We start from the raw sequence: 27,972 nt of genomic DNA on the forward strand, positions 1-27,972 counted from the left end.
ACTGAATATCCATAGAGCACAGACATGAACCTGATGTGTTCCTTCCCAGCATGTGTAAAGCCTTACAAACACCTACGGAAAACTGCAGAATACCAGAGAACATTAACCTTGTCCAACCATCAGAATCAGTGAGGGATCAGGATCTTAGTATCTGCAGTTAACTAAATGACTTCTGGATGAAACCATGGGGCAAAGGAGTAATACTGTGTGAAGGACTTTAATAGTCAAGATAATGCAGTTTTAGGCACTACCTGTGGAAATGTAGTTCTCAGCAGTCAGTTATTGTGCCTCAGCTGTGTCTATGGAAAAATTCAACTACTGGAACCTTAACAGTTCAGCTACTACAGACTGATGTTACTCCATTATTCTTAGCAAGCATTTTTGAGATAGATAAGCCTCAGTATTTAAACAGCAACTTGCAGTTCCTAGAAGAAAACCAACATCCACAGCTTTATCCTGGTCTCTTCCAGGTGTCTCAAATAAAAATAAAGCAGTATTAAAACCTGGTGATACAATCCTAACCAACGGTGCCTTCAGGCTGGCATTACAGGCCCCACAGCAGAACACTGAAGGTGTTCTTCTGTACCAAATACCCTTCCAAAGGGCCAAGTTCACATGGAAGTAAAAACAAAGTAAATGTTCTCTGAAGCAGAGACCACGGGATCAACGCATCAGACAGATCTAACACCTGTACCAGTTAATGAGAAATAAACTACATTTGTGACGAGTCACAATTTGGTGACATGTGACTGCACAGTAATTGTACAGTTTCAAGCAGTTAGCTTAAATGACATCTATAAGCACGTTTAAAAAAATCTAGTACTCATTTTAAAATGTCTTTCTTGGATTTCTAACATTTTAAAAATAGGGAAATCTTGAGTTCGAAAGATACAGACTTGGGACTAAATCCTCCAAATCCGGTGTCAAATGCATATTTGTTTCATGATACAAGAAATAAGGCTCCAGCAGAACACACAACCTTTCTTCTGCACCTTCAGAGACACCAAGAAAGGGGGAAAAAAAATTATCTCCCTGCAGCTGAGGAGAAAGTAGTGGTATTTTCACCTCAACTCAAGATACTGCCCAACAAGTTGCCAGGTTTCAGACAGACAACAGAAAAAGTCAAAGCAGCAAGGAGTTTTCAATGGTCTGGCACCAGTAAGAAGTTGAGTCTTGCCCTTTTCTATAGCTAAAGCTATACCACAAACTCAAATTTACTGCTTAACATATGCAAGAAAAATGTCAGCCTCATCTGAGCATAAATAATTTTGTAGAGTGGTGGTCCAGTTTTAAAAAGATTATTGTTCCCAGGGACTAAAATGACACATAGGAGAACACCTTAGAAAAGTAGAGAATACCAATTCAAAAAAAAAGTAGATAACTTTTTCTGGAACGCAAATAAAATGTACAAAGAATTAAATAACCAGATTTTAATCCACACCATATAAATGCCGTCAGCATTGGGGGGAAAATGCTTTTACTTTGACTAATGGATCTGTTATGCTTAAGTAATCTAAATTGAAATGTTTTCCTTTGAACATGAGCATACTTCTATTAAATCTATGCTACGTTACTAACCAAAATTCACATAGCAGGCTGTGTATTAGAAATCGCGATTCTGTCCCGTAGCAGTATTTCAATTAAGGATATACAGGATCAAATAATGGTTTCATGTAGTTTTATCTGTCCAGACTACCAAATTTCTATTTATTTCTTTACCAAGAGGACTGGTATTCATCTTTGGCATTTTCAGGCAAACATTAAAACAATGTATCTTCCAAGTAACAGGTATTTTATTAAAGTAGATAGTTAAAAAAATTAATTTATTTTATACAATCTGTAGAAGGTGGTACAAGAATTTTATCTTCCATTCTGAAGTCTTTTCTAGGATGAAAATGGGGACTTCTTGTGTATCAGTTTCAGACTGATGAATAATACCAAAAAATTCTTCTCACAGAATTCAACCTTTATTCCTAAAAAGAAGGGAAAAATGTCATGTTGTTTCTTCATTTCAAAGCGTGTCCAATTTGCTACATTAATAATGCTTCAGTGAAAAGTTAGTCCATTTGACACTGCATCAGCTACATACATTTAGTTCAAAAAAGAAAATCAGATTTCCATTACATACACAGATAAAGTCAGCAGTGGCAAGAAATACCTTCCTTTATTTACAAGCATGCAATCTTAAAATGACTTCACTTAAAAATAATCAATTTTTGTTCATTGACCATATAACCATAGTAAAGTATGTTAAATTATTGATAGCAATTGTATTCTCCTTCTAATAAAGTTGTGTTACAGTGCAAAGCTATTTAATTCTATTTTTTTTTACATTCTCCACAATAGAGATTAGAGGAATGCACTACTATGGGAATTTATAATAATGCTTACATAATTTCTGTAGTAGCTAGAACTGAGATTTATAAAACTCGAGCTGAGTAACTGATAGCTCTCTGATTTCTGAACTAGACAAAAAGGCAATGGGCCATGATTAAGTCATCTGTCAGTGGACACCACTGGCTGCTGACAAAGGATGGCAAGATCCAGAAAACAGGGGTAACCATTAAGGTGCATCAAGGCTAGGCTTTAGAACACCTTTACTGCTCTAGTCTAAGATCAAGTTCTCTTACAGCCTCTCTCTGTAACTCAGCCGCTCTGTGGCTCATTTGTGGAACTCCCACTTGTTTTATTCTCTTTACTTACCCAAATTGGAGTCCTTTTTTCGATTATGCCACATGACAGACTCAAACAATCTTTGTTTACTAACCTTCTTAATTCAGGCCTTTTCAGCACTACCAACTTATTTTTTCTTTTGTTAAATTTAGTCATCTTTTTACCCTCTCTTCTGGCTCTGCTAGTTTCCTAATACAGCCAGCTGTAGTTCCTACATCCCTATCAGGATACTCAACCCACATTAATCTCAAGATCACAATTTCTTTCCATCAGCTACTAGTTCTGCATTATGTGTGCATTGTGCTCCTTAATCTCCAGGTTCCATGGCCATCTAGCGCCAGCCTGACCGCCCACTTCAGCTTTCAGTGTATCAAGCTTTCAGGACTTCAGTCTTAATTTATTTCTTACTCTTTCTTTAGTTTTGACTCCCATTAGAATATGGGGTACCCAAATACATTTTCTCTTCTCTACTGCCTGGTCCAAACAAGAGTGAGGAACTAAGCTCCACTTCACAATGGCAAACTTTTTTGCCTTCATAAAACCCCCACATCTGGGGATAAGTCACATAGACACACACACAAAAAGTCGTATCTTAAAAAGAAGCAAGACCCTGCTACAAGTCAAAGCTGTTTAAGTGCTATCAAATAAGAAAGAGACACAGATTTTAACATGCACAAAGCAGGTACCCTTCCCTAGCTTCATTTTATTAAAATACTTTTTTTGAAGAAGTGTAAGCAACTAAAAGCAGCAGCGTTTTCACAATATAAAACATGGTTGAAGACCTGCAAGAGTTTACCTCCATAAATCAAACCACTGTAAATCACACAAAAGAGGGAGAAAAGGGAAGAAAGCCAAGCTGTCAATAAACGAATTAAAACTGTTTTAAAAATAAAAATCATATATTAAAGTGCTGATAATTTCCCTTCCTGCTGAAGGAGAACAATGCAAAACATACACAGAATTTGGGAAGCTGAGCTAGAAATAACACAATGATGGAATACAAACATGATTACTGCAGAAATGAATAACATGGATTACAGAAGTTTGGTTTACGTAAGAGGAAGTTTAGGAAATTCTCAAGCATGCAGGAAGCAGCTAAGCATTATTGCAGACTCTGCCATATTCTGAGTGTTTTAATATTTTATCAATTTGTAAATGGCAAGCATGGCAATGGAACAACTGACCCCAAGTTTCACAACAGGCCGCTGCTAGCTGGTATGTTGATGATGAATCTCAGCCTCAAGGGAAGGACTGGACAAGAAAAATCAGTACAGGTAGACTAGAGTCGCCCAAAGGGCTTAAGAGTGAATGCTCCATAATGTCTGTCAAGTAAAGAGAGACAACATACAGATCAGAGAAAGCAAAAGAGAAAACATGCTAAACCAGAACAAGAACAAACTATTAGAAGAGGAAAAGAGGAGACTGTAAAGGGAACTATAGAAGGAAACAATGTCAGAAAAAGCATGTCATCTGCACCTTTGTATGTTAATACACAATTAACAAATGTGGTTTTGGTGGAGTTTAAGACACCCCTTTTACAGGCAACAGACTTAGCTACAGCTGATGACAAACCTTGTCAGGTATGACAACAACTCAAAGTTTAGATTCATATTTCTGAGACTTTAAAGGTAACTTTAAACAAAAGGTTTATTCTCAGTTTCACTGCGTGTATAAATAAAAATACATACCTATACAGAAAATAGGTTGTAAGGTTTAATTTTTTTTTCAAGATGGAATATCATGCAACAGCACACAACACTAGTATAAAATGACTACACTTTCCCCAAATGATTACATCAAGACTTCCCCTTACAAAAACCACAATTTAGGTGTATATATATATGCATGTATATATACAAGGATGTACAAACATAAGTGTATTACACACAGAGAGAACAAGTTTTTCCTTATTACTCTTAGCTGCAGAGAAAATGGAGTGCTCTAAGTTCAGTTTACAGAAAGTTCACTACTAAAAGGACACTCTGTTGACAACACGCACCATTATGATTTGAATGCATATATACATGAACTATATTACAAACGAATAGTCCAAGCCCTGCTGTGACAAAGGAGAGCCTCCCCTGCCTTTTCAGTTAAGAGGCAATATAATTACTCCCAGTAGACTGGAAATGCTCAAGTACAAGAATCTTTGATCTTTTGGAAAGCATTTACTTACAATAAATCGAAAATTAAGTTTTAAAGCTATCAAAAAAGCTTGTAGGGAATAAACAAAGTCGTGATGAAAAGCAAACATACAAGCAAATCTGAAAGCCAGGATACATTTCTGTGATTGATGAGTTCGTGTTTGAGAACTCAGCTAAGTTGGATTAAGAAAAATCCCCAAACATAAAAAATACTTCCTACCTTTGTACTCTCCTGTGCCTTTCCAAAACATTTTCTGAAGAAAAGGGTAAAATAAAAGAAGCCCAATTCAGTGCTTAACATGTTTAGGCTCAAAGAGCTGGATTAGGGAAGACTGTCAGAATTTATCAGCCAAAACTAATCTATTGTGGGGACAGGATTGAAGTATAAGTAGTGTAAGACCAATTCCTACTCCCCCCAACTCAAGGTTAAATGTCCAAGCTCAAATGAAAGAACCTCTCTTCTGCAAGGACCTAAAAAGACTCCTCTAGAAAAGATACTGTATGATCCCATACTTCTTGTGTTGGACAAAGTGTTCTGTAGGACGCAGACGATGGGAATAGCAAAAAACTCTGAGGCCAGAACCATGTGTACATCCTGACAGATATATTGTTGTTGGAAAAGATGACTGAGAAGAATAAAAAGCACACTAAAAGCATGTAACAAAGCAAAACCCACCCACCTACACACCTCCATGTGCTAGAACCTTTTACATCTTTGTTCCCTTCAGGTGGACTGCAGCTGTGTTGCTCAGTTTCGCAGGCTTGGGGGTCTCCCTCATGCACATGCTACACAATTAATATTTAACAGGCCAGTGACTCAAACTCAAGATAACCATCCAGCAAAACAAAATTTTAACTCACAGGCATTTCTTCCAGGTCTGAAACCAGAGAACATGAATTTCAACCTTCCCTCAAATTTCTACTATTGCAGTAAGATCTGTGGAGTCTACAATCTCATACTTGTCCTCCAGGAGGATTCTAATATTGATACATGTATTTGAGAACAATTTAAGATATGAAACACCACACAAGATCCAGTAAAGATGAAAAAAAAAAAAATCACACTACCTAAACAAAAAGTGTCACCTAGCAGCCCCTTCCAGAATGTCAACCTTACCCACTTGTGCAAGTGCAAAGATGAAATCACTTCCATATACTCATGAACAAAACATGATATAGTCTTGCCCAAAAATAAAATACCTTCAAGTAAATACAAAGGATCATCAGCAAACATATGAAGGAATTAGCATTTTTCATTCAATCTTAAATACCAAATTTGGATCTAAAAAAGTGATAGAAGAAATCCCCAATTTGCAAGTAATTTTTGTTTAGAACTATTAAAATTTAGTACTAAAATTGTAACAACAAATGCTGTTTAAGTGGTATAGAGAATGAAAACTAACAGAATAGACAAAATAAAAGCTGCTTCTGTTAAGTGTTAAATGGCTTACATGACTAACTGAAGTTTGTGGTTTTTTTTTTAACAAATTCCTATGGAAACATTGGCTTAGAAATTTGTGATTTTTTTCAGTAAAGATTTCATCTGTTTTCTTTGCTCAATATTGACCTCATTAAAACATGGCTGCAGTGCATGTTCTATCTTGAGCCACATTTGAAAGCTGTAAGAAGTGAGCAACTACCAACTGTATCTGGACACTTGCTATATCCATCCTACTCTAACCACATGAATCTCAGCTCCTCATATAAAACATGTTTATTCTTAACGCAGTCCAGGCAATTAACAAGTTACTTTCAAGGTACAGTCCTTATTTTAGGCGTCTGCTCTCTTACATGACTGCTACTTGGCATTTTTCAAGCAGCAGACACACTCGTTGGGGTATTTTAACAATACAGCCAGCATGCAGTGTTCGTTATGCAGCTGGGGAGCAGGTGGAACTGACACAACCACTTGCTTAATACACAGCAGTCTGATGCCAACATTTGTTCTTTTTTTAATCATTGCTGAGTGCTCAGTGTAAGACAATACAAGCTGATCGTATTTACTACACATAGAATCCATCCAAAACATAAATGGTTATGGGCAAAGGTAAGGTGAAATGTGAAAAGGAAGAATTAAATTCCAGAATGACTAGTTACTAAACAAGCTAAGAATTACAGCCTGTCCAAACCTATTTGGCACCATCTTATAATGAAATAAAAGAGTTATCAGGATTCAGCAGGTCTTTGTAAAGGTTTAACTATCTGTGAATATACTTGAACAGAACAGAGTTTCAATTACAGGTAAGGGTAACAGAAGACTTCTGAGACAATGGGTAAGAACGAGCAAGAAATAGAGCAAAGGAACACACCAGGATTACCAATCTCATGCTCAGTTTCATCAAGTATCATTCTGTACCACTAACACAAATCTTCATTTCTCTATCCTATCCCAAACTTCTTGTACAGGTACAAGAATTTGTGCAGTTGCTCGACAAACTGGTCTGAGGAATTGACCCAAGTTTAAGTCAGCTATTTTGGGTGGTGGGATTGGGGCTTTACCTTCAAATACATTAGTTCCCTGAACTGGTTTACCACACTGCCTCACAAAAACCTCTACAGCACTGAAGTGTGGAAAATGGGATGAATTGCTGGATTACACCAGAATTGGCTGTATGTGAAATCAGTGCTAAAGCAACAACAAAAAAAAGAAATTAAAATATCAGGATACAAATGTCTGCAGCTCATTTCCTATGCTACAGTAACCAAACATGTTTTTGCCATGCATGCATGTATTCTACCAAAAGTTATCACAAACTGAACTACTTTCCCTTTGCTATAAGGTATAGTGATAATCACTGTAGAAGAGGTAGAACTATCATGTTCTAGATCTGCCTTGTAACTTAATTCACACTATCTTGTTTGTATAGCCATGATCCTAGGAAAGATAATAAAGGTGAAGTTTCAAGGCAAAAAAGCTTGCTTGATTTCAAAACTACTGTTGCAATTAAAGTTTGTTTTCAATGTTATAAAATGGAATATAAACTGGGTATTATGATCACTGTTAAACTTAATTCCCTTTTAAGTATTTCTTAAAAACATGAATCACTCAGGGTAAGTATTCTCAAATTCTTATTCAGCTTCTAACTGGAATACTTGCCCTCTATTGTAAGACAAGACAATGTCAAAGCCCCCTCTACTGGAAATACCTAGTAGTTACTGTTACACAATAGTCTGGAAAAAGATGCCTCTCAAAAGAAGTGTAAAATAAAAAAATACATATAGAATACAGTCCATAACATGTCTTGGATTAATTTTTATTTAGTCTGTCTTTTATAGTTGTGTAAGCATCTTTGAAAGGAGAGTAAGTGCTTTAATATAATGTAGAACTCCCAATACCTTTAGTCCTTTTTTATCAGGCAAGTCTGGGCTACATAAATCTCGTTTAGACATTATTTCATATGTTGCATTAACAACCTATTAATCTAGGAAAAAGGGACTTAGACTGGGACCAAAACCACCCCAACAACTTGTGTCAGGTGACATGGAAGTATCACATTTTAAATTGCTATTCAAAATCAGAACTACCCAAAAAACACACCCACACGTGGCCAACTACAAGAGTTTTTCACGCTCCATGTTCCAAAACCCCACCTTGCCACCGCCTGAGATGCTTACATAAGGCTGCAGATAATGAATTCAAGAGACAGAGCCAAAGTTTTGTAACCGTCATTTCAACGAACTGAACAAGGCTCCCTGTTTTCCCTCAAAATACATTTTTCATTTGCAGTTTTCTTTGAATCTCAAGTTCTAAGACAATTAGTCATGCTTAATTTTGTTTCCCCAAATAATTAATGCTTTTGTCCTCTATAACAAAGTGTCCACCAAGAGGAAAAAAATAAATCTCAGTTTCCCTGCAACATTTCTGTTCTCCTTATTTATTAATGCATTAGTAAGAGACTTCTTCACCTCTGTCCCTCTTCTCTTACTGTCCCCATAAAGAAAAGGGCAGTAAGACTACTGTGCTTACTTTAAGCTGTCTTAGTTTGATACTCACGTGTACAGGCATGGCCTCAGCACCCTGGGTGTCAACCTGGTAATGCGGTGCTTGAACCCCATGATCCAAATACAGCTGGCATAAACAAAGGTACAAGAAAAGCATGTTTTGGTTTTGTGTTTTTGCAAGCCTTTCACATGAATTTAGATGCCTTACAACTTCCAAGTTGTGGGCTATGTATATCTAACCTATTGCCTTTTTAAAAACCAAGATTTCAATATTTAAATGTGTTTTCCTCACTGTATCAAAGTTTGGTAGATTTAGTTTATATAGATCAGTGTCAAAAAGCACTTTCCTTGACACACTGCTCTATTACAAATCCATTTCACCCAGCTCTAACTGAAACACTGTTTAAATGTGTTTCTTAACATATTGAAATGTATTCCCACCAGTATCACACTTAAAGATATTTACACACAAATACTACAAGGCTTTTATTTGAACTTTACACATCTGATTTTTCACATACTGGTTCCTTTAACATCAACATCAACAAATTACGTACTTGTGAACTAAAAGTATGTAGCACCCAAATACTCCCTAACTAATTTAGCATATTTTCTTAGTACTCTCAGATTTCAAATTTCTCTAAGTTGATAGCTGATTTATGAAACATAGCCTTGATAATGAAATTAAACATGCAACGAAAAATTTTATGCACTTAAAAAGAAAACTCTCAGCAACTACAGTCTTGTATTATTCAAGACCTTTGTAGAGAAATTAAATTACTTGGGTATGTCAGTTGCCCACTTAAGATGTTTGAAATTGTTTTATAACTTGTAACAATAAAACATTCTTCAACTCCTGTAAAAAATGGCATTAATCAAAAGAGGAAAAATACCAACCAGTCCTAATATTTTCAATTTGAAGTTCTTCCATAGCAAATTATTTACTTTCATTTTAAATATCCAATTATAAACAGCGTTATCATACGTTAACAATCTCTTAAGAAACATTACAAATGCTTCTGATATAGAAGCAAAACAAATCATAAAGAATAAATTTAGTCATTCAATTACTCTCAATTCATGTTGATCTTCAGAATAATTAGAAGCTAGCTTCTACTCGTGCAGAAAAAGTGTATTTTACAAAACCCTTACAGCTTGGGTAAACTAATCCAGCACTCTGCATAAAATCTCCCATTTTATTTAAGTGTTCTTTTCAAACAAAAAAAATCGTTCAGTCTGTATATTGCCATCACATAGGTGTGGACCACAAAGTCTTTCAGAATCAATGATCCTCCTGGAGATGAAGGAGTAACTCCAGAAAACTGGAGCAGATACTCTCACTTGAGGACAACTGAAATGATTTAGCAGCAGCAGCATGGGTGTGGGCTAAGTACAGGGAACAACTAACATAAGTGCTCTGAATTGCCTGTACTTAAACGACAAGATTACATTTTTCAACTGGAGAAAAACACTTCAATTGTAAGGGTTTTTTTAAAAAAAATATAAATACCTCAGGAACTGCAGCATCCACTAGGGGAGGAAAAGGTATGCAACCACTTCCCTGAGTAATCCCTATTGGCTGGTAAATGACTTCAGATGGTTGCACATACAAGGATGAAGGTGAAAAGGGAGGAAGCTGAAATAAAGAACATTACTTTCATAAACTGTATTACTCATGCACCATGAATACTAAAGCTTATTTTGCAGTTGCCTGTGCTACATATACATAAAGCTTTAAAAGAAAGTGTCAATTTCGTCTTCCATAGTCTAAAGAGCCTAAGTGAGGGGAAAGTAGGCTGAAAGGATAGGTCAAGCAGTAGGATAGACAAACACGTCCTTTCATCATTTTCATGTATTTTTTCATATTTTATTTGCATTTTGGAGACCACTGTTAAAGAAATCCTAAACTCCGTAAAGTTGACACTCTCAAGATCACATGAAGATAATACAGTTTAATTTTCCCTTGCAAAAATGTTACATTAAAACCCCAAATATTTTAGCTTTAAAATAAGAGCCATAATATTTCTGTAATTCAGCACCCAGATTTCAAAGGGGCAGGCACTTCTAGCAGAATGGAACTGACCATAACTGGACAAGACTGACTGCTGCTGAAGTAATGAGGGCACACTGTAACAGTTCAAGCTTAAGAGACTTAAGTCCTCCTATTAGCTTCAAATTCTTCAAGTTCCCTGAGCAGCAAGATGTCTGTATTGAGCTCCTCTGCTAGAGAGATCACAAAAGCCTCCCCCACAAAGCTGTTAGCAATTGTATCATCTTTCTCCTATTTTAAGTGTCTGGATGTAGCTGCACCATACTTCCATGCTTACATACTTCTGCTAGGAATACTCCAGTGAAACATCACAGTATCAGTTAATGAACTAGTTCACACCAACAGCTTTCATCAGGGAAAACACAGCAATTTTTACCTGCTTCTGAGAAAACTTATTAGACAATACGAACTTTTTGTCAGAGGGAGACAGGAGGGGAAGATGCTTTCTTCACATCATATTTGTATTTGGTGTTTCAATAAGTGCTATTTGATGCCTTCCACTGCACCAGCAAGTGTTGCAAATGCTTTGAAAAATTACAGCAATTAGTATTTATTTCATCAGTGCTGTGATTAATGAGAAATTACACTGTTAGGTAAGCACACCACACCTTTAAATTAGATGCAAACTAATGGCAAAATGCTGCAACTATGAACTGTATTTACCTGTGGAACAGACCACTGCCACTGACTTGGAAGATACTGTGTTGGAACCTACATTCAAGCAAGGAGGTATTACTTACATGATTAAGAACATATGCATATACATAGCAGAATTTCCAACATTCTAGAATCACATCTCAACTCCATAATCAACTGTTAACTACAAAGAAGAGATACATAAACACCCAGATTGTTCAGGAGCATAGTTTAGTCTACTTCCACTTGGCCTCTGACTTGGGCATTTTCTTAAACTTCTAAAATAACAAAGCATCTGAGACACACACTCCTAATTAAGACGACAGAAGACACAATGCAATTAAATTTCCAATACACCTCAAAAAGATGTACATCCTTCATAAATCCATTAGCGGGCTGAGATGGTTATGGGAATGGAGAACAGGTATCAGGATGTTGAGAGAATTGGGTCTGTTCAGCCTTGAGAAGGGTAAGGTGGGAGGGGATAATTATTGCTGGCTACAACTACCTTAGGAGGGGGAACATAAGTGACTGAGACAGATTCTCTGAGGTGTTCAGCACAGAAAAGTCAAAGGACACAGGCTGTAACACTGAAAAATGTAACTGGGGAAAAAAGTATTTTACCATGAGAAGGACAAGGTGTTAGAAGAGTATATATATCCAGAAAGGCTGTGGGATCTCCATCACTGGAGATATTTAAAATTCAACCGGACAAGTTCCTGAGAAGCCCTGCTTTGAGCAAGAGTTTGGCTTAGATTATAAAAGTTAAGGACAGCACTAAGCCATCTGTCTAGCAACACCAAAGAAAAACTTTATTACATTTCCATGTAGTTGCATAGGCAGAAGAAATTGTATTCTAGCAAACATGAAGCCTCTGACAAAATGAAAATCTGTTTGATATGACTACTTTGAAAAGTTTTCTCATTTCCTAGGAATAGAGAGACCTGAAGCAGTGCTGCAAATGAAACTGCATAGTGAATACTGATGGTCTGAAAGCCGTTTTCAAACAGAAACATGATAGCGGTAGGTAGGAGACTGATAAACAGGTTGAGCCACCATCACAGGTGAACTGGAATCAGAGCGAGACTTAATGCAGCAATTCCATGAATTGTCACTGCTACTAACAACAGTTCTCCAGTACTACAACGCTGAACTACCTCCCCTCCTTTCTGAAAACACATTTAACAAGTTTTAACTTACAGTTTCTTCAAAACCATTGTTTTGGGGCCTACACTTGAGGGGAAACAAACATCTTTGGCGTATTTACTTAGGTCTTTCCAGAAAAGACTAGGCCATAGCTATCTAGAGATGTTAAAGCCACCTACCTCCCTGGCCACAGGCATTTTTATAAACACTTAGGGCAATGCCTACCCTCTCCATGGTGCCAACCTCATCTTCCTTTTTCCATTCTGTTCCTCCCACAAGTCCCAGAATTTATCCAATTTGGTAGTGAGGCAGCATAGGGAACTAAGTCAGCTAGAAACCTGCCTTGGTTTTCCCAAAAAACACCAGTGAAAAAGGGGATAGGAATACATTGGCCATGGTAGAAGACAACATAGCACTGAGAACCAATAGTGCTGATTAAAGCCAGTATATACTGCTCCCATGTAATGAAATTCCCTCATTCCTGCAAATATTAAGGGAGGAACAGCTCCAAAATTACTTTAATTCTCTCTACACAAGACAAAAATGTGAATGCAGAATAGAAAAAGAGACAGAATTTGAATATACATGCACAATACACACCAACAAGTATTAATACCTGTACTGTGATTATTGTTTTCTGTAATGTCAAATTTTCAGGTTTTCTTCCTCAACTTCTTTACACAGGCACTTGCCAATGATGAAAAGTAAGGATATGCAAACAAACGAAATCAGAAGAGGCAGCACTATTTCTATATGGAAAGACTGAATGCCATTTGTTTGCAATACAGCAAATCTGAGCCAGAGCACAAGAACCAAAGTTCAGTACAAGAACAAAAAATATTCATAGGGGTTTTTTACCCAGTAAGTAGGATTTCAGCAAGTTCTCCACAACTACAGAGACTGAACTTCAAAAAGGCTTTCTAAAATAAGTGAAAAGGTGTTCATGCGTATCCTCTAAAACTGAGGAGGCACTATACTGCGACTCCAAGACGCCTGCTCATCTGGGAAGTTTAGAGAAGTGACTAAAGCAGATTAAATGCTGAGAAACATTCTACAGTGCAAAATAACCAATTTGAAATATACTACTACTGCCCTCATCTTTGTTTCTGGAGAGTTTTTTTTTATTTATTAGTAATTCCACTAATATATCCCCCGAACATGTGAAGGGATTTTTGGTTATGTAGAGCCTCTGTGAATGCAGACATTAGTAAGGACACCCTCTATGTAGGTCCTGTGCCTTACACAGACCCCATTAGTCTTGTAATCTTCCCTCTCTTCTAAAAAACCCAACAACAAACAAAACACAACACCAAAGTGATCAAGTTTCCCATACTGCCCAAGAAATTATTTTCAAGCTCCACCCTGTCCAATAGGTCACACCAAAGCAAAGGTTCCCCTACAGAAGAACAAGAAACTAAGGAATATTTAAAAACACAAACCCAGCAGACTACTATAAGCAAGCCTTTTAAACTAATACAAGGCATAGCCAAAGAAAATGGAAGCAGGAGGGACCTGAAAACACTCCACTCCTCCTGACTCACAAGACAGCCTATATATAAAATTAATTACTTACCGGCCATGCAACACCAACAGCTTCAGGTGGATGAAAATAAGCCACTCCGTTATGGTAAACATAAGGACATCCACTTGATGTTAAGTACACGGCATCAGTTCCGGGTATTACAGCAGAACCTGCAATTAATATTTTTAAGTTTACTTACCAGTAATTTTAAATTTTTTATACATGTAGATGATTGAAGAGATTACTTGTGATCTTCAGACAAGCAACATGCTCAAAGGCAAGAACATGGGACAGTGTGCTAGTGCCATCTTAATTCCTTCTCAAAGTCATGAGAACAGATGACCACAGGATGTCTCCAGACATATATGGGGAGGGGCACAAAGAGTGCAGCATGCATAAAAATTACTAAACAGAGGTAGCAACTATATATCTATTATATGTTTATCTTCAAGTGTCCAAAAGTAACTTTGCATTAGAGATTTAATTGGTAACCTCCATGTATTCATATTTAGCTGAAACAGGATCCAAGCCAGAATTATTTCATCCAGGGTACAGTCTGTTTTTTTCAACATACAAAGACTGTGTTTCTGTGATGGCACACCAACCAGTAAAGATAACAGCTGATATGTAGATGTCAGTGGCAACACTTCTCAGCAACACCTGTTTCAGTGGAGGCTGTAAATGAGCACAGCCTGATGCCAAAGCAGAGTTCCATCTACAGAGCCCTCTAATGGTACTAATGGCAAGTATTATTCAAATAAAGGTGTGGGTGGTTTTTGGTCTTTTCTTTTTGTTTTTTGTTTTTTCAAACATTGCCTTTGAGATTACCTAGGCTCTGTTATTATCTGTATTTTGGGGGGGATAGAACAGGACTTCATATTTCTCTAGAACTCTGTCAAACATGAAGACAAGATTCAGTTTCAAATACAGAAAAGCTTCCATAAGAAAATTAATTCTGTATGTCAAACTGAAATCTTGAAATTTAGTAACATAGTACAGAAAAAACAGTGAAATCTCAATAAAAATATTGCTGAGCAATTTAGCTTTTCATCTCCTTTGCAAAGGTAAATGCCAAAAGAAAGTACCATTTTATGGACAGACAACACTGAAGTGATTACTAGAATCCCAAGTGGAGGACCAAGAAGGCTTCGACAGTGATTAAAGAGCTTTTATCAATTCTGAGAGTTTGACTAACTTCTAGAAAAGCCTGAAGACACTTAGACACAATATAGTCTATAGATAGGTCCACCTAAAATGGTTGTTAGGATAAAGAGATCTTAAAAATTTAAAAGCTACTTTAGCTCCAGTAAACAATCCAGAATAGCAGTTATTGATACCTCACATGAGGAGACCATTTGGTGTACATATGAACTACTATTAACTGATAATGTAACAATAAAAGTAAAGAAAGCTTTAGAAGTCAAGTTCTCTGTATTGTCCTCAGACAGAAGATGAGCAAAAATGGGGTTTGTGCCCTCTTCTAAAAGGTACCCTAGGACAAATACCAAAGGAAAGTTAGAAAAGAGCACTTCACTCCCTGCTGCACTTGTAAAGAGAACGCATTTTCACATCTCACACATAGCCTGTACTAAAGGAATAACGGACCAGTATGCCTTGCTATGCCAAAGCCTGACAGATCTTGTCTTAAAAGTTGGTTATTTATAACCTACAAAAGAGCCCCTTGCAAAAGGGGAGGGCATCTTTTCTAGGAAAAAAAGCTACCTTCCCCAAAAGAACGTAACAGCCACATACTTGCTCGAAATAAAGAGGCCATCTGACAAAACAAAACCCAAATACAACCCACTCCAAACTTACTAACATTCCTCTTATAGTGGTCAATCTAAACAATTCTCTGCCAGAGAAGGAACATAGAGCATCTATTCCATTATCTTACAGCAAAGAACTCTCAAGAATCAAATGGTGACTGTAACCACCCATTCCTTATGGTTTCTACCAAAGAATACAAGATGCAACAGTCCTGATGGATTGTGCGAATATAAACAAACAGGTAACAACCCAACCAGCCATCATGTCCTGCTTTAGACTGTCCTTACAGATTCTACAGGATGTTTAGATTTGAAGTTCTGCCTGAGGTTCCTTTTCCAAGAAAGAATATTAACAACGTATTAAAAAAAATAATCTAAGAACCAAAGATCAGAGATCTGTATATTTGGCCATTCACACTGGCATGCATTTACTGCCACTGCAAACCCCTCTGGGCACATTCCACCCACAGCAGTAACACAGTGCACAACCAGGCACATCTTGGTTCGAAACTGCATAACATAAAAATGTATATCAAAATACATACGAGGACTCTGTATTTGTTTTTTTCTTATTGCTGGACCAATATTCAATTTCTTGTCCTTATAATCAAGCATTTTAGCCTAAAATTAAAGGGAAAAAAGAAAAAAGACATTCAATATGTGCATCTTCTATACATATCTAGACCTCAAAAAGGACAGTGTAACTGTCTTGTCTACATCCATCTCAAAAAAAGCTATTCTTTTTCAATGTAATATTAAGACTTCACAGATGAAATTAATCCTTAGTAATTTCAAGCATTACTTACTCCTTACAGAGCCTCTTGACTAACAACTGATAACTGCAATTGTCAGCAGATTTTTTTAGTTTTGCCTTCCTTGTACTTACTGCTTTTATAGAGGCTAAGTGTACACAAACTAGCAATTTCAAGTATAAGATGTTCCGGGTTTCAGTTGTTGGGGTGTTTTGTTTTTCTTCATGATGACATTATGTTACAAAAGATGACAGGAACAAGTCGGTCTATGAAAATGGCCAGGTAAGGGCTGAATGTAACAACAATCCCTATATTCACTCAGGACTGCTTTAGAACTTCCTTACATACAGGCTAACAAAACAAAACCACACCAAAACAGATATCCTAGTAAGGCTACACTGTCTCAGACGAATTTTTTATATTGAAGTGCTCAGTACAGACAAATAAAGCTACATTCTCTTCCAACTCCTTTGCTTACAACAGAAAGTGAGCATCAGGCCCACCAGGTAAATTAAAACTTCACATTTGATTTTAGATTGATGCTGAACTCACTACTTGTTAATATAATGGAAAGAAATAGGGTTGATCAAGCATTTTTCCCCCCCCTTAATTGTCAGTATCTCTGCTTTGCAAAACCTGACAGGGTTCTGAAGGCCTGCTTCCCTGAACAGTTACACGAGGAAGAACGCACAACTGAACAGTACCACAGCACACCAGGAAGCTTTCAGAGCTTCTTCAGTAAGGATATAATTACTTCTTAAAGAGGAACATGGAAAAGAGTTCCAAATCACATTCAACAGAATAATGACCAGTAATCAATACTTTTTTTTCCCCATCTGAACCAAATTTAGCAAAGTACTTGAACACCAGTACTGCAAAATCCCAACCAACAGATTCAAACCTCAGAAGAGGCTGAAATGTTTTGTTCAACTTGGGACTTCGTAAACAGGTATTACTTAGGGCAGGCATACCTACCTACCCTATTAAACATAGGGTAACTCCTAAAAAACTAATGTGCATTTCAGTCAAACAGCGTTCCAACATGCAACAGGAAGAAGATTCTTCCCAATGCAGTGTATTTCATTGATGCAATTATCTGAATTTAGACCTTTTACACAAATTTCACAGTTAAGAGAAGTATCTAATCTGTATGGCCTTCTTCAAAGCATTTCATACAGCGCTGTGTGAAGAGTTACACACTGCTACAGAGAATCAAGACTAATAGAAAAAAACTGGGTTGAATAAAAATTTACTTCAGAAGGATGGGAAGGGGTAAGATACAGCAGTATGATGCAAAAATGGTTAAGGCAACAGAATTCTAAGACATCTAAATTTAAGTATTTCTAGTTGGCAAAAAGTATTAGTATCACTGAAGGAGACACCAACTTCAAATGAAGTGGCCTTTTGGTTACAAGCAGCAAAAATCCTAGGCCATGTTTCCAATGGTACTCAGTACCACTGATATTCTTCTAATCCACAGGAATAAAAACAGAAAAAACAGCAGCGGAAGAGAAGTAGCTGACTTAAGAAGTTCCTGTCAGTATACCTTTTCGGCTCTACTTAAGCGTATTTTTTGAACACACTCTAAAAATCTCTTTGAAAAATCTCCTGCCTGTTACTTTGAATTAGAATACATGTACTTCCAAAGGTTCAGTATTTTCAATGTTTTAATCTGCTTTATATTTGGGAGAAGGCAATCTGCGAGCCCTGGATACTATTCTCTTACTTGCTGAGGGTTTCCCCCTGCATCTGGATGCCTTCACATATCTGAATTGACCTTGTCCAACAGAACATGGAGCACACGTTCAAAAAAAATAATCAAACCCCACAAACCAAAGAGACAGCCATGTGTCAAGCAAGGTTCTACATCAAGATGGCAACATAGATAAAAGAAGCAGCAATGTGACATAAAAATGAACTTCCTTGTATAAGACTTCAAATGAACATATTCCTGAAAAAAACCTACATCAGCTCTGGCAATAAAGCACCTGAAAGCTATCTTTCTTCAACTCCACATGAAGTCCTGGCAGCAATGGATTTTCTAGCAAAGCAACTGGGAAGGGTAGCCTTTATAGGTCTACATGTACTATAGACCACATGCAGACCAAGAAAGTAAAGTCTAGAGCTTTACTATGAGCCAGCAACTCCATTTCCCTAGTTCCAGAAGATCTCAGTATAAATCTTCGATCTTTCTGAATCACCTTCTTAACTACACAGACTGACTTTAACAGACCTTCAAGTGCACAATGGGAAACAGAAGTGGACCAGACAATCAGGGTTACTTAAGTGTCTCATGTGAACGGAAGTATTTTATTTAAAATAGGAGACTACCACTTACCTCTTGTAAAATCCTCTGTGCATCTTCTTGGGTTTCAAAAGTAACAAAGCCATACCTAAATAAAAATTACAGAAGCTAAGTCTCTGGAGTTCGTATTCACATACCTTGTACATCACATATAGTACAAGTGACATTAAAAGGTAAACTAACAGGAAAGAAAAGTCAATCTTAGAAATAAAGACTGCAGTATCAACAGTAATCTTAACATCCTTGTTACAGTCTCCTTAAATATATTTGTAAATACATGAGCATGTATTACTGTTCCTATGCAGTAAATGAGTAGCCCACATTGAAAGCTATGCAAAACTCTGTGGTGTCCTTGTTACTCAAGAGTATGTCTTGAGATCCTTCAAAAATTTTGATCTTAAATTCTCACTCATTATGGGTACCCAAGATGAGACACTGAGGATTAGCTTTCGGTTTTAATATTGTACTTCACAGCACAGTTCCTACATGCTACAGTGACAACTGTGAACACTTCACTCAGCGTAAATGAGTTCTCAGAAAAAGCAGAAATGCCAAGATCATGTTTACGCGTGAATTATTCTTGTAATGTTTGACATGAGTAATATTAAGCAAGAATTTTGTGATGATCCAAGAGGAATTATCCTCATACTTCATGACACAGTATGTCTCTTTCACCATACCTCTCTATGGCAACAAACCAACCAGGCTTTCTACACAGAGCTCCTGTTGTACCAAATTAATTTACAAAGAAATCCAGGCCACTGAATGTGGCATTACCTGTGCAAAAGTAAATATCTGATCTTATAATTAAAGTCCATAGCACATGATATATGTATATATTGATTCCCCCCTCCAATTAGCTTCAACTTTCTGAATACTGACCATTTTTAAAAAACTCTTTTAGTAGTTTTGTATGCACCATTTCTTAGGTTCATGGCTTATTTCTCATGGTCAGATTTCAGAAGATACAAAGCAGGCTACTGTCATTCCAACCACTGGATCAAGTTTTGCAATACAACATTATCGTTCTGTATTTCGGTGCTTATTTAGAGAGATCCACTAAGTCTCCAAGCAGCTACTTTTAAATTAATGGACTTTTCCTGTACTAAAAAAAATTTGAAACACTCCCAAGTTCAAAAAAAGACAGACACTGCTGTCCTAGGTCAGGACCTTACCTTCAGTAGACACGCCCACACCACTGAAAGTAATTATTTTCCAAGATACTTACTGAGACATATGTGGGCAATCACAGCTACATAGACATTGGATACGCTTGGGTCATGTGGATACAAGCACTGCAACCCTCAGGTATTTCTTGAAATTTTGTAAAAGGTAAGAGGGTTGGTGACAGATCTGGGACAAGGACCAAGTCCAACATACCACACAGGTGCATATTGTCATAAAAAACCCAAAAGCATTATTTTTTCCTTGTAGTACACAGATTCATCTTATATTATCTTAGTAATATAGACTTTTACTGTTATGCAAATTAAAGACATTTATATATAAAGATTAATGGGCAAGAGCAGATTACAGCCTACAAAGAATAACTGGGAACATCAATGACATAACATTAATAACATTCCAATCTAAGAAGATCATTTTACTGTTTACTACAGTCAGTCAGGTTTCTGTTATACTGTCAATTCCCACAATATGCTTATTCTACTATACCAACCTCTTTGATAATCCAGCTCTGTCATTAACTATCTTCACATCTTTCACACTGCCATACTGAGCAAAAAACATCCTCAGATCATTTTCATTAGTCTAGTACAGTAAATCAAGAGGGAAGGGGAGAAAAAGAAGAAAAGTTGGTTTCCATAGTTATTCAATTAATATTTACTGTAAGACTTCAAAGGATATACTCTGGATAGTTTGCTACAAACTAATTATAAACCTGGATAGGAGAGAAGAGTGAGCATGTATGAACCTCACAGGAAAGCAGCATCCCTGATTCATTACTGCATCTTCACATACAGCAGTAACGGTGGAAAGCCAGTAGGCTTCCATAAAGGATATGCATAGGTTCCAGGTGAGAAAACATCCCCACTAAACCACAAAGACTTAATGGTTAAATCCATCATGATCCATCTTTCTAAAGTATATTTCATATATGACCCTGTAAATACATACAGGCACACCACATGAATACCCTCATTATAAATTAAGAAAAGGTCCTTTTAATGGAGAATGGAATAAAGGGAACAGTCTTCTCCAAGTACCTTCTGTGTATGCATGCAGAAAAACAAGTTCCTAAAGTAAAAACACATCTAAGATATGCAAACACTCATCTACCTTCCATGAATCAGTTTTCTTTCACAATGTAAGCATAGATCAAATATGGTGCCCTAAACACTACATTTCACATTTAAAAATTTGTTCCAAGCAGTCCATAGTCAATACTGTAACCAGTGCCAGAAGAAGTATACACTACGTGCATGGATCTTTAGGCTTTAAGCAATTTCTATATTCACCTATACTTTTTGCTATTTTAAGGAAGCATATCAGAAGTGCTATTTTACCTCTAAGTGAATGACTTTCTACTTGTATGTATAAATTTGTTAAATCCTCTCCTGCAAATCAAAGGTTTATCTACCTCCTTAAGTTTAAGGAACACAAAGAACTTGAAAGAAACAAAGAAACCCCTAATTTACACAGCTTTCATAACTGGAGAGAATAGAAAGTTAATGCTCTGTTTAAATAATTGTACCCTCAAGAAACATTTTACAATAAGAAATAATGCAGGTTACTTGGTAGAAACTATAAGTCCAGTAGAGAGCAATGACTGTACAAGTGCTTATCTCCCTCAGTAATCCAAGTATTCAGGCATTAAAACATCAGAAAATACTCAGTGTGACGAGTAACAACAGATACAAGTGCACTGAACAGGTATGAAACATATCAGTGTTTTAAAGCTCAGCAACTGTGTCCTCGCCTTGGAAACTGCCTACACCAGTTCTTGAAACTGCCCAGCATGGAAAGATAAAAATCTGACTGAAGTCCAGAACCACTCTCTTTTAATAGATGATGCTTTTCACCTAATCAGAAGTCTGGAAGCCAGTGTACATAAGAAAACAGATTCAGCCAAACTACTAATAGCTTAAGTAAAGCAACTGTGAAGTGTTATCAGGTTGTTCCATAATAAAAAACCACTAAAACAAAATTTTCTCCAATGAATGCCAAAATATATGGTGATATCAAAGGCCTACAGATTAAACGTTCTGTTTCTGGGAGATTGTTTCTTTTAATATCTGTACATTGCATGTAGCCCAGCTGCTTCACAAAGCCAAGAAAAAGAAGCAATGACAAAATAATTGAAGGTCAAAATATGTCAAGAAACAACTTAAGAGACTGATAAGTGCTTGAAGTACTGATTTTTACAGGGTTATGAATTATTATTTAGTAGTGAAATCTGGAAAGAATACCTCAAAATCAAGTCCTCCTACAAAGATGCGATTTAGAATAACTGTTTCAAAGCTTGGAGCGCTGGCCAGATTTAATTGCACCGGTGATACTGTGTTGGGAGATGAAGGTAAAAATTCTGTTTGCGTCTGATTTGAGATCTGCTGATGGAAACAAAATATTTTCAAATATTTGAAAGTATCTTACATGTTATAAGCTATTAAATAAAAAATATCCCAACAGAAAGTCCACAGAATTTCTGAGAGGCACAGCAAAGGCAGAACAACTGAAATTTAGCCATTTATTTTTTATTCCGAATGTAGCTCAACAAAAGTATTTAAACATGTTTAGTTTTAACCAATTCAGATTATAGTGTAATCATGTAAGTTACTGAAGTTTGAATTTTAATACCTTTCTGAATTAAGACACTTAGGGCCTGATCCTCCAATCTTAACATTTTCTGCTTGCACAGGGTCCTGTGCATGAATCCCAAGTTACAAATTCTATTTCAGAGATTTATACCTAATTAGAAGACTTATAAGGAGATTTGTACCTCCTTAGTCTAAGCCTACATCGAAAAGTCCTTTTCAACTCAGCCTTCACTTTCATTCACATCCATGAAGCTCTGCTCGATTTTCCAGCGGCCAAGTGTCTGTAACTGCCACATAAAATCAACAGGCTCATGACAGCTAATGAGAACATCACTTTAAGACCAGCCTTTTAATTCAACACTCTTAGCCCACACCCACAGTGACCCCAACAGAAATTCTTTCCGCAAAAGAACAACCAGATTGCTCTTGCTCCAGTAAAGAAGCAGACATAGTTCAGTGGGAACTTCATGGAAACCTGATGTTTTAGCTTCCACTGTGCCTACACCTGTGAAATACAGACTTACATTTCATTGGAAACTCTTCTCAGAAGAAACTACATTGGGCTGACTACGTAAGGTTAACTGTGAGATGACAGCTATACAGCAACCATGTAGTACACTCACCAACTTCTCCAATAGTAATTGCAGTAGAAGCTTCCAAACCATTTTTTGCCACATTCCCCATCCCAGCTAGAGTTTACTAAAACCAATCCTGGGCTACAGTGCCCTGACAGTACCACTAAGGTGCCCAAAGTGAAGGACAAGCAGCTGCCACAGGCTGCGGATAACAACACTGATAGCACAGTGGCAAAAACTAGAAGTAGATACCTGGGGTTATCATTCTCCAACCATGCTTTTGATAAGTTTTCCAGGAGAAATGTGTTTCGGTTACCACAGTGCAACCCTTAATTTGTAGCAAGGACTGACAAAACACATGAAAGCACATTTTAAAAACAGAAAGCTACTATATCTATTAAAGTTCTTTTCCTTCTTCTGGTATCTGTAGCTTCAAGAACTACAGCAGACAGTGAAGCGCTCTTAAACAGTTCTCCCAAAATACCTCTTTCCCCTACACTGTTTCCCTTCCTGATTTTGCCTCTCACTCAGAGAACAGTACTTTATCCATGCTGACAGCTACTTCTTATCTCTGGCTTTAAGCATTGCTGAATAACAACAAATCACTTATCTTTGGAAAAATACACAAGATGAGAAGGCTGACAGTTAATGTGCAGTGAAAAATGGAAGATCAATAATAAAGAAAAAAGTTAGGAAAAGTTGTCCTTTTTGTTTGACCTGCAAGCCCTTCTAGGATAATGTCACAATTTCCTTAGCTACCCGAGAATTAGTCTGATTAGTTGTGCGCAATGGATTAATGCCATTGGTTTGGATACATTAAAGACAATAAATCCATCTTTGTCCACACCTTTTTGCTTTTATGAAAGACAAAAATTCCTTCCAAATTTAGTTGGTATAAAGGAAAAAACCAAGACTTTCACCTGATCTATTCAAAAGAAAACATGCACTTCTACCAGAAATAATACCTAGAAACCCCAGGACTTACAGGCAAGGAAGAGTCATAACCACTACAGGCCCCAAGGCCTCAGAAGGGAGAAGGTTTTCCGCTCAGAGCAACGTTGGAAAAACAATGAAACAGGTTACTTCATCTCTCACACCAAACGCAATGTTCTACTTATATTATCATCTGGTAACTGCATACAACGCTAAAATACTAAAGTTTAGCTATAAAGTGACAACGCCACATCCAAAAATGTATTTCTTACATTACCAGCAGCATGTCACTTGCCTTTTTTTTCCTCCTAAAGAGCATGAATACACATATCCATCGGTATTTTTTATGGGTTATTTAACACGTTTAACTACTGCTCTAGAGTTGATGAATTTTCATGTCAACACATCAAGTCAGAGCCTGGGGATTAATCCCACCTTACCCCCCTCTACAAACAACCCCCTTTCTACAGTCCCCGTCCTACTAATGCCCAGAACAGGACACCCCTCTTTCCCAGACACGATGTAACGCTGCAGACCCGAGGCAAGGAAAGCGGTTTACCAGAGCCTGAGGCCAGCCCCTAGCGCCGCACCACAGAGGAAATGGCGCCATCCCGGGTGTGCGGACGGGGTCGTAACCGCCGCCAGCAAGGTGCGCTCTGGCGGGAAGGCTGCGCTCTGACACCACCCCTTCCCTTCACCCTCTCCAACACTTTCTGCCCTCTTGACAGAGCAGCTCCCCGGCCCCGCGAAAGGCGGCACGCTCTCGTCGCCGGGTTCCTCACCGCACAGTCGGGCTCCATCTCTCCGTTGCCTCAGCCCCGGCACGTTGCCGGCACGCGTCGCGCTCAGCGGCTCCGCCTCGCGCCTGGCCGACGAGGCCCGGTAGAGGCATGCGAGGGGCCGGGGGACGCAGCCCGGCGGCCAGCGCGGCGGTGGAGCGGCACTGAGCGGGGAACGCGGGCTGGAGACGACCGCGGAGGGAGAGCGCAGCCCTTCTTGGCCCCGGCGTCCACGCGTGCTCAGTCAGGCCCAGAGGGCAAACGCCTCCACAGACGCCCGATCCCTCACCGCTCCTCCCCGACGAGCAGCCGGCACCTCTCATCCCTACTTCCCCCAGGGAAATCGCTCCGCGTTGGCGCTCTTCCGTCAGCGCGCCGAGGGGCTCGTCTCCCCTACGGCGAACGGCCGCCCGGGGGCGAGCGTCTCTCCGCCCCCTGCCCCAGCTCCTGCTGGAGCCGCCACTCACGGCCCGCCTCGCCTCAGGGCCCTGGGGAGCTGCCGGTGCCCCTGCCCCGGGAACAAGAGCCCCGGCATCAGCGGCAGGGCTGTTACGTCTCCCGTAAACCCCGCCGCTTCCCGCTTGCCTGCCCCGCGGGTCACCGGCGCCCGGCATTCTCTTCCCTCCCCGTGTGCATCGGGCCACTGGCGAGCTCTCACACGGGAATAGCGGCCGCAAGGCTGGAGAAGATTATCAGCACCGCGAGACCTCGCAGCACAAAAGAGATTGCCCCAACCCCACCACCGGGCGGGGGAAGGGGGGCAGGTACCCCTCTCCGGCCGTGTATTTATCCCCTCAAGCAGGGAGTGAAGCAGTACAGAAAGTAGAGTCGTGCGTTTCACCTGCCCTCTGGCCTCAGCAGGAGGAACACAAAAATGCTCAATGAGGCTCTTCCCTGGGTCTGACTCACTGGGTGGTATTGATGGAGGCAAAACCAGATTTGGTGTGAGCATCAGTAAGTGAGAATCTCCAAGAAAAAGAAACTTACCAAGGTTCCCAAAGAGACGCACTCAGGTAGGCAGGCTGCCCGGAAAATGGCTGTGCAGCACGAGGCGTGGGGTAACCTCAGACACAGAATTGGGGGTCTGCTAGCACAGAGCACTAGAAAATACTGCTTACCTTCATGACCACTTCTCAAAATATTCCAACTCTTCTTTGGCCTTTACTGAACTGGAGGACAAGCACGGATAGTAATGCTTGTGTCAGATCTACCGCGGTCACTTACTGAACAGCACTACAACCTGTTGCCCTGTTTTGTGATGCCATCCTGTTTGCAAATGCAGATTGCCCTGAAAATAGCTCTGCTGCTAAACAGGTCCGGAAAAAATCGTGATTCAAATGTCAAGCTTATAATCAATGTAGTTATAAGGTACAGCCTGACAAAAATGCTTGATTTCATGATGGCAAGAGCTGGAAATGGACAAACGCATGCTGGGAGAACCACCCCAGTGGAAAAGCTGTGTTTCAAAGTGAACAGACATTCACAGGCTAAATCACAGCCGCTCAACCCCAAGATACAGTGTCAGGATCGCTGTAGGGTCAGTTCATCCTTGTCTACTTCCCTGCTTTTTGTGTGCTTTAAATAACAACTTCAAGGAAGATTATCTTGATAATGTTTTCAATAACATATACTTTGGTTTAATTAAAATCATTGTGTCTTTCCTAAGTTTTCTTAATGCAAATTACGCCGATCCAACATAAATCCATGTAAATTTCATAATTTAACTCTCACCAAGCATAAGCAGGGCAGAGACCTGCAGTCCTTACTGGGTGCTATGCTGCTCCTCTTCAACAACTATCAGCTTCCATACCATCATTGTTACCACAGGGAATTAAAAACAACAACTGAAAGAAACTTTCTATTATGTCTGTGCCTGCAATATATAACAAGCTAATGCTTAACTCTTAGTAGTGACTTTTTTTTTGTAGCTGAAAACACTATGAAAGTAAAGGCAATTTTAGGAGAGCTGATGAGATTTTTAGAAATAGTTATTTTGTGAGATTGCAGAACTCTGTGGAATTGCATTCATTGACTTCAATGAATATTTATCAGACAGCAATAAAGCTTATCCTAGGAACAGCACTACGTTTTAATGATGCAAAAGGTAGAGCAAACCAAGCCTTTCATGTGCTTCATATCTTGATTTGGGGAATTTGAAGTCAGAACAGCTGAAAGAATACAGAAGCATTCAGAGACATGAAAATGTATTTTGTATAGTTTTAATTGTTGGATCTTCTACATTACACCTCATCTTTAAGTCAAAAACCCCAAACCTGGGATATTTACAATTTAAATAAGGCAGTTGTGACAGAGGACTTTTGCAAATAAATGTGTAAGATTGAGCTATTTTTTATTCTGGTAACTTCAAAACTGAAGACCTAAAAATCTAACACATCTATAAATTCAACATTACCATTAGATCTGCCAAAAAATGCCACCATAGATGCAGGATTTCAGTATATACAACAGAAGTTGCTGGGCTGCTTCATTAAGGGAATAATATCCTGGCTAAGGAAGTCACTCTTAAAGGAAGTCAGGAGTGTGTCTGTTTTTCCTGACTCCACCTGTCAGCATTATAAGCAGCATGAAATAATCTTTCCCACTATTCACTCGCACAAATTAAAAGGCAGTGTGGGACAAGGACAGAGTCTGACCATGTTGCTTCCTGTAGGCTCTTGCCTTTTGTCCCTTTTTATAGCATCAGAGAAAGTCTGAGGTTAAGTGAGGAATGAGGCAACTGAGAAAAACAGGGAGAAAAAATTATTTGGGAGGAGAAATGAGGAAAAGAATGCTCCTTCACAAAAAGACAGGATGATTTTATGAGTAATACAGGGCCTGGCAACAGACTGCTATTTCACCGATTGAATTCCTGACCTTGGAAAAGATGCGCTACCTTTCTTGCTTCTATTAGTTATCTGTAGATGATGATGCTAGCTTTCCCACCAGCATCTTAAAATCCTTTCATGGAAATGT

At 38.4% G+C, this 27,972-nt stretch overlaps 1 protein-coding gene across 1 annotated transcript; it reads right to left on the minus strand.

The window, feature by feature from the left end:
• Positions 1–1,823: 1,823 nt before the first annotated feature.
• BOLL (boule homolog, RNA binding protein) lies at positions 1,824–23,837 on the minus strand (the record flags this gene model as incomplete). Its single annotated transcript, XM_084264557.1, is given in 10 exon segments — positions 1,824–1,914; positions 1,916–1,973; positions 11,499–11,520; positions 12,454–12,531; positions 14,165–14,283; positions 16,425–16,500; positions 18,970–19,024; positions 20,615–20,706; positions 22,365–22,502; positions 23,829–23,837. Coding segments are annotated over 10 exon segments (738 nt in total).
• Between the last annotated feature and the right edge of the window lie 4,135 nt (positions 23,838–27,972).

Source organism: Gallinula chloropus, assembly GCF_964237585.1.
Source record: "Gallinula chloropus genome assembly, chromosome: 5".
Taxonomy (NCBI): Eukaryota; Metazoa; Chordata; class Aves; order Gruiformes; family Rallidae; genus Gallinula; species Gallinula chloropus.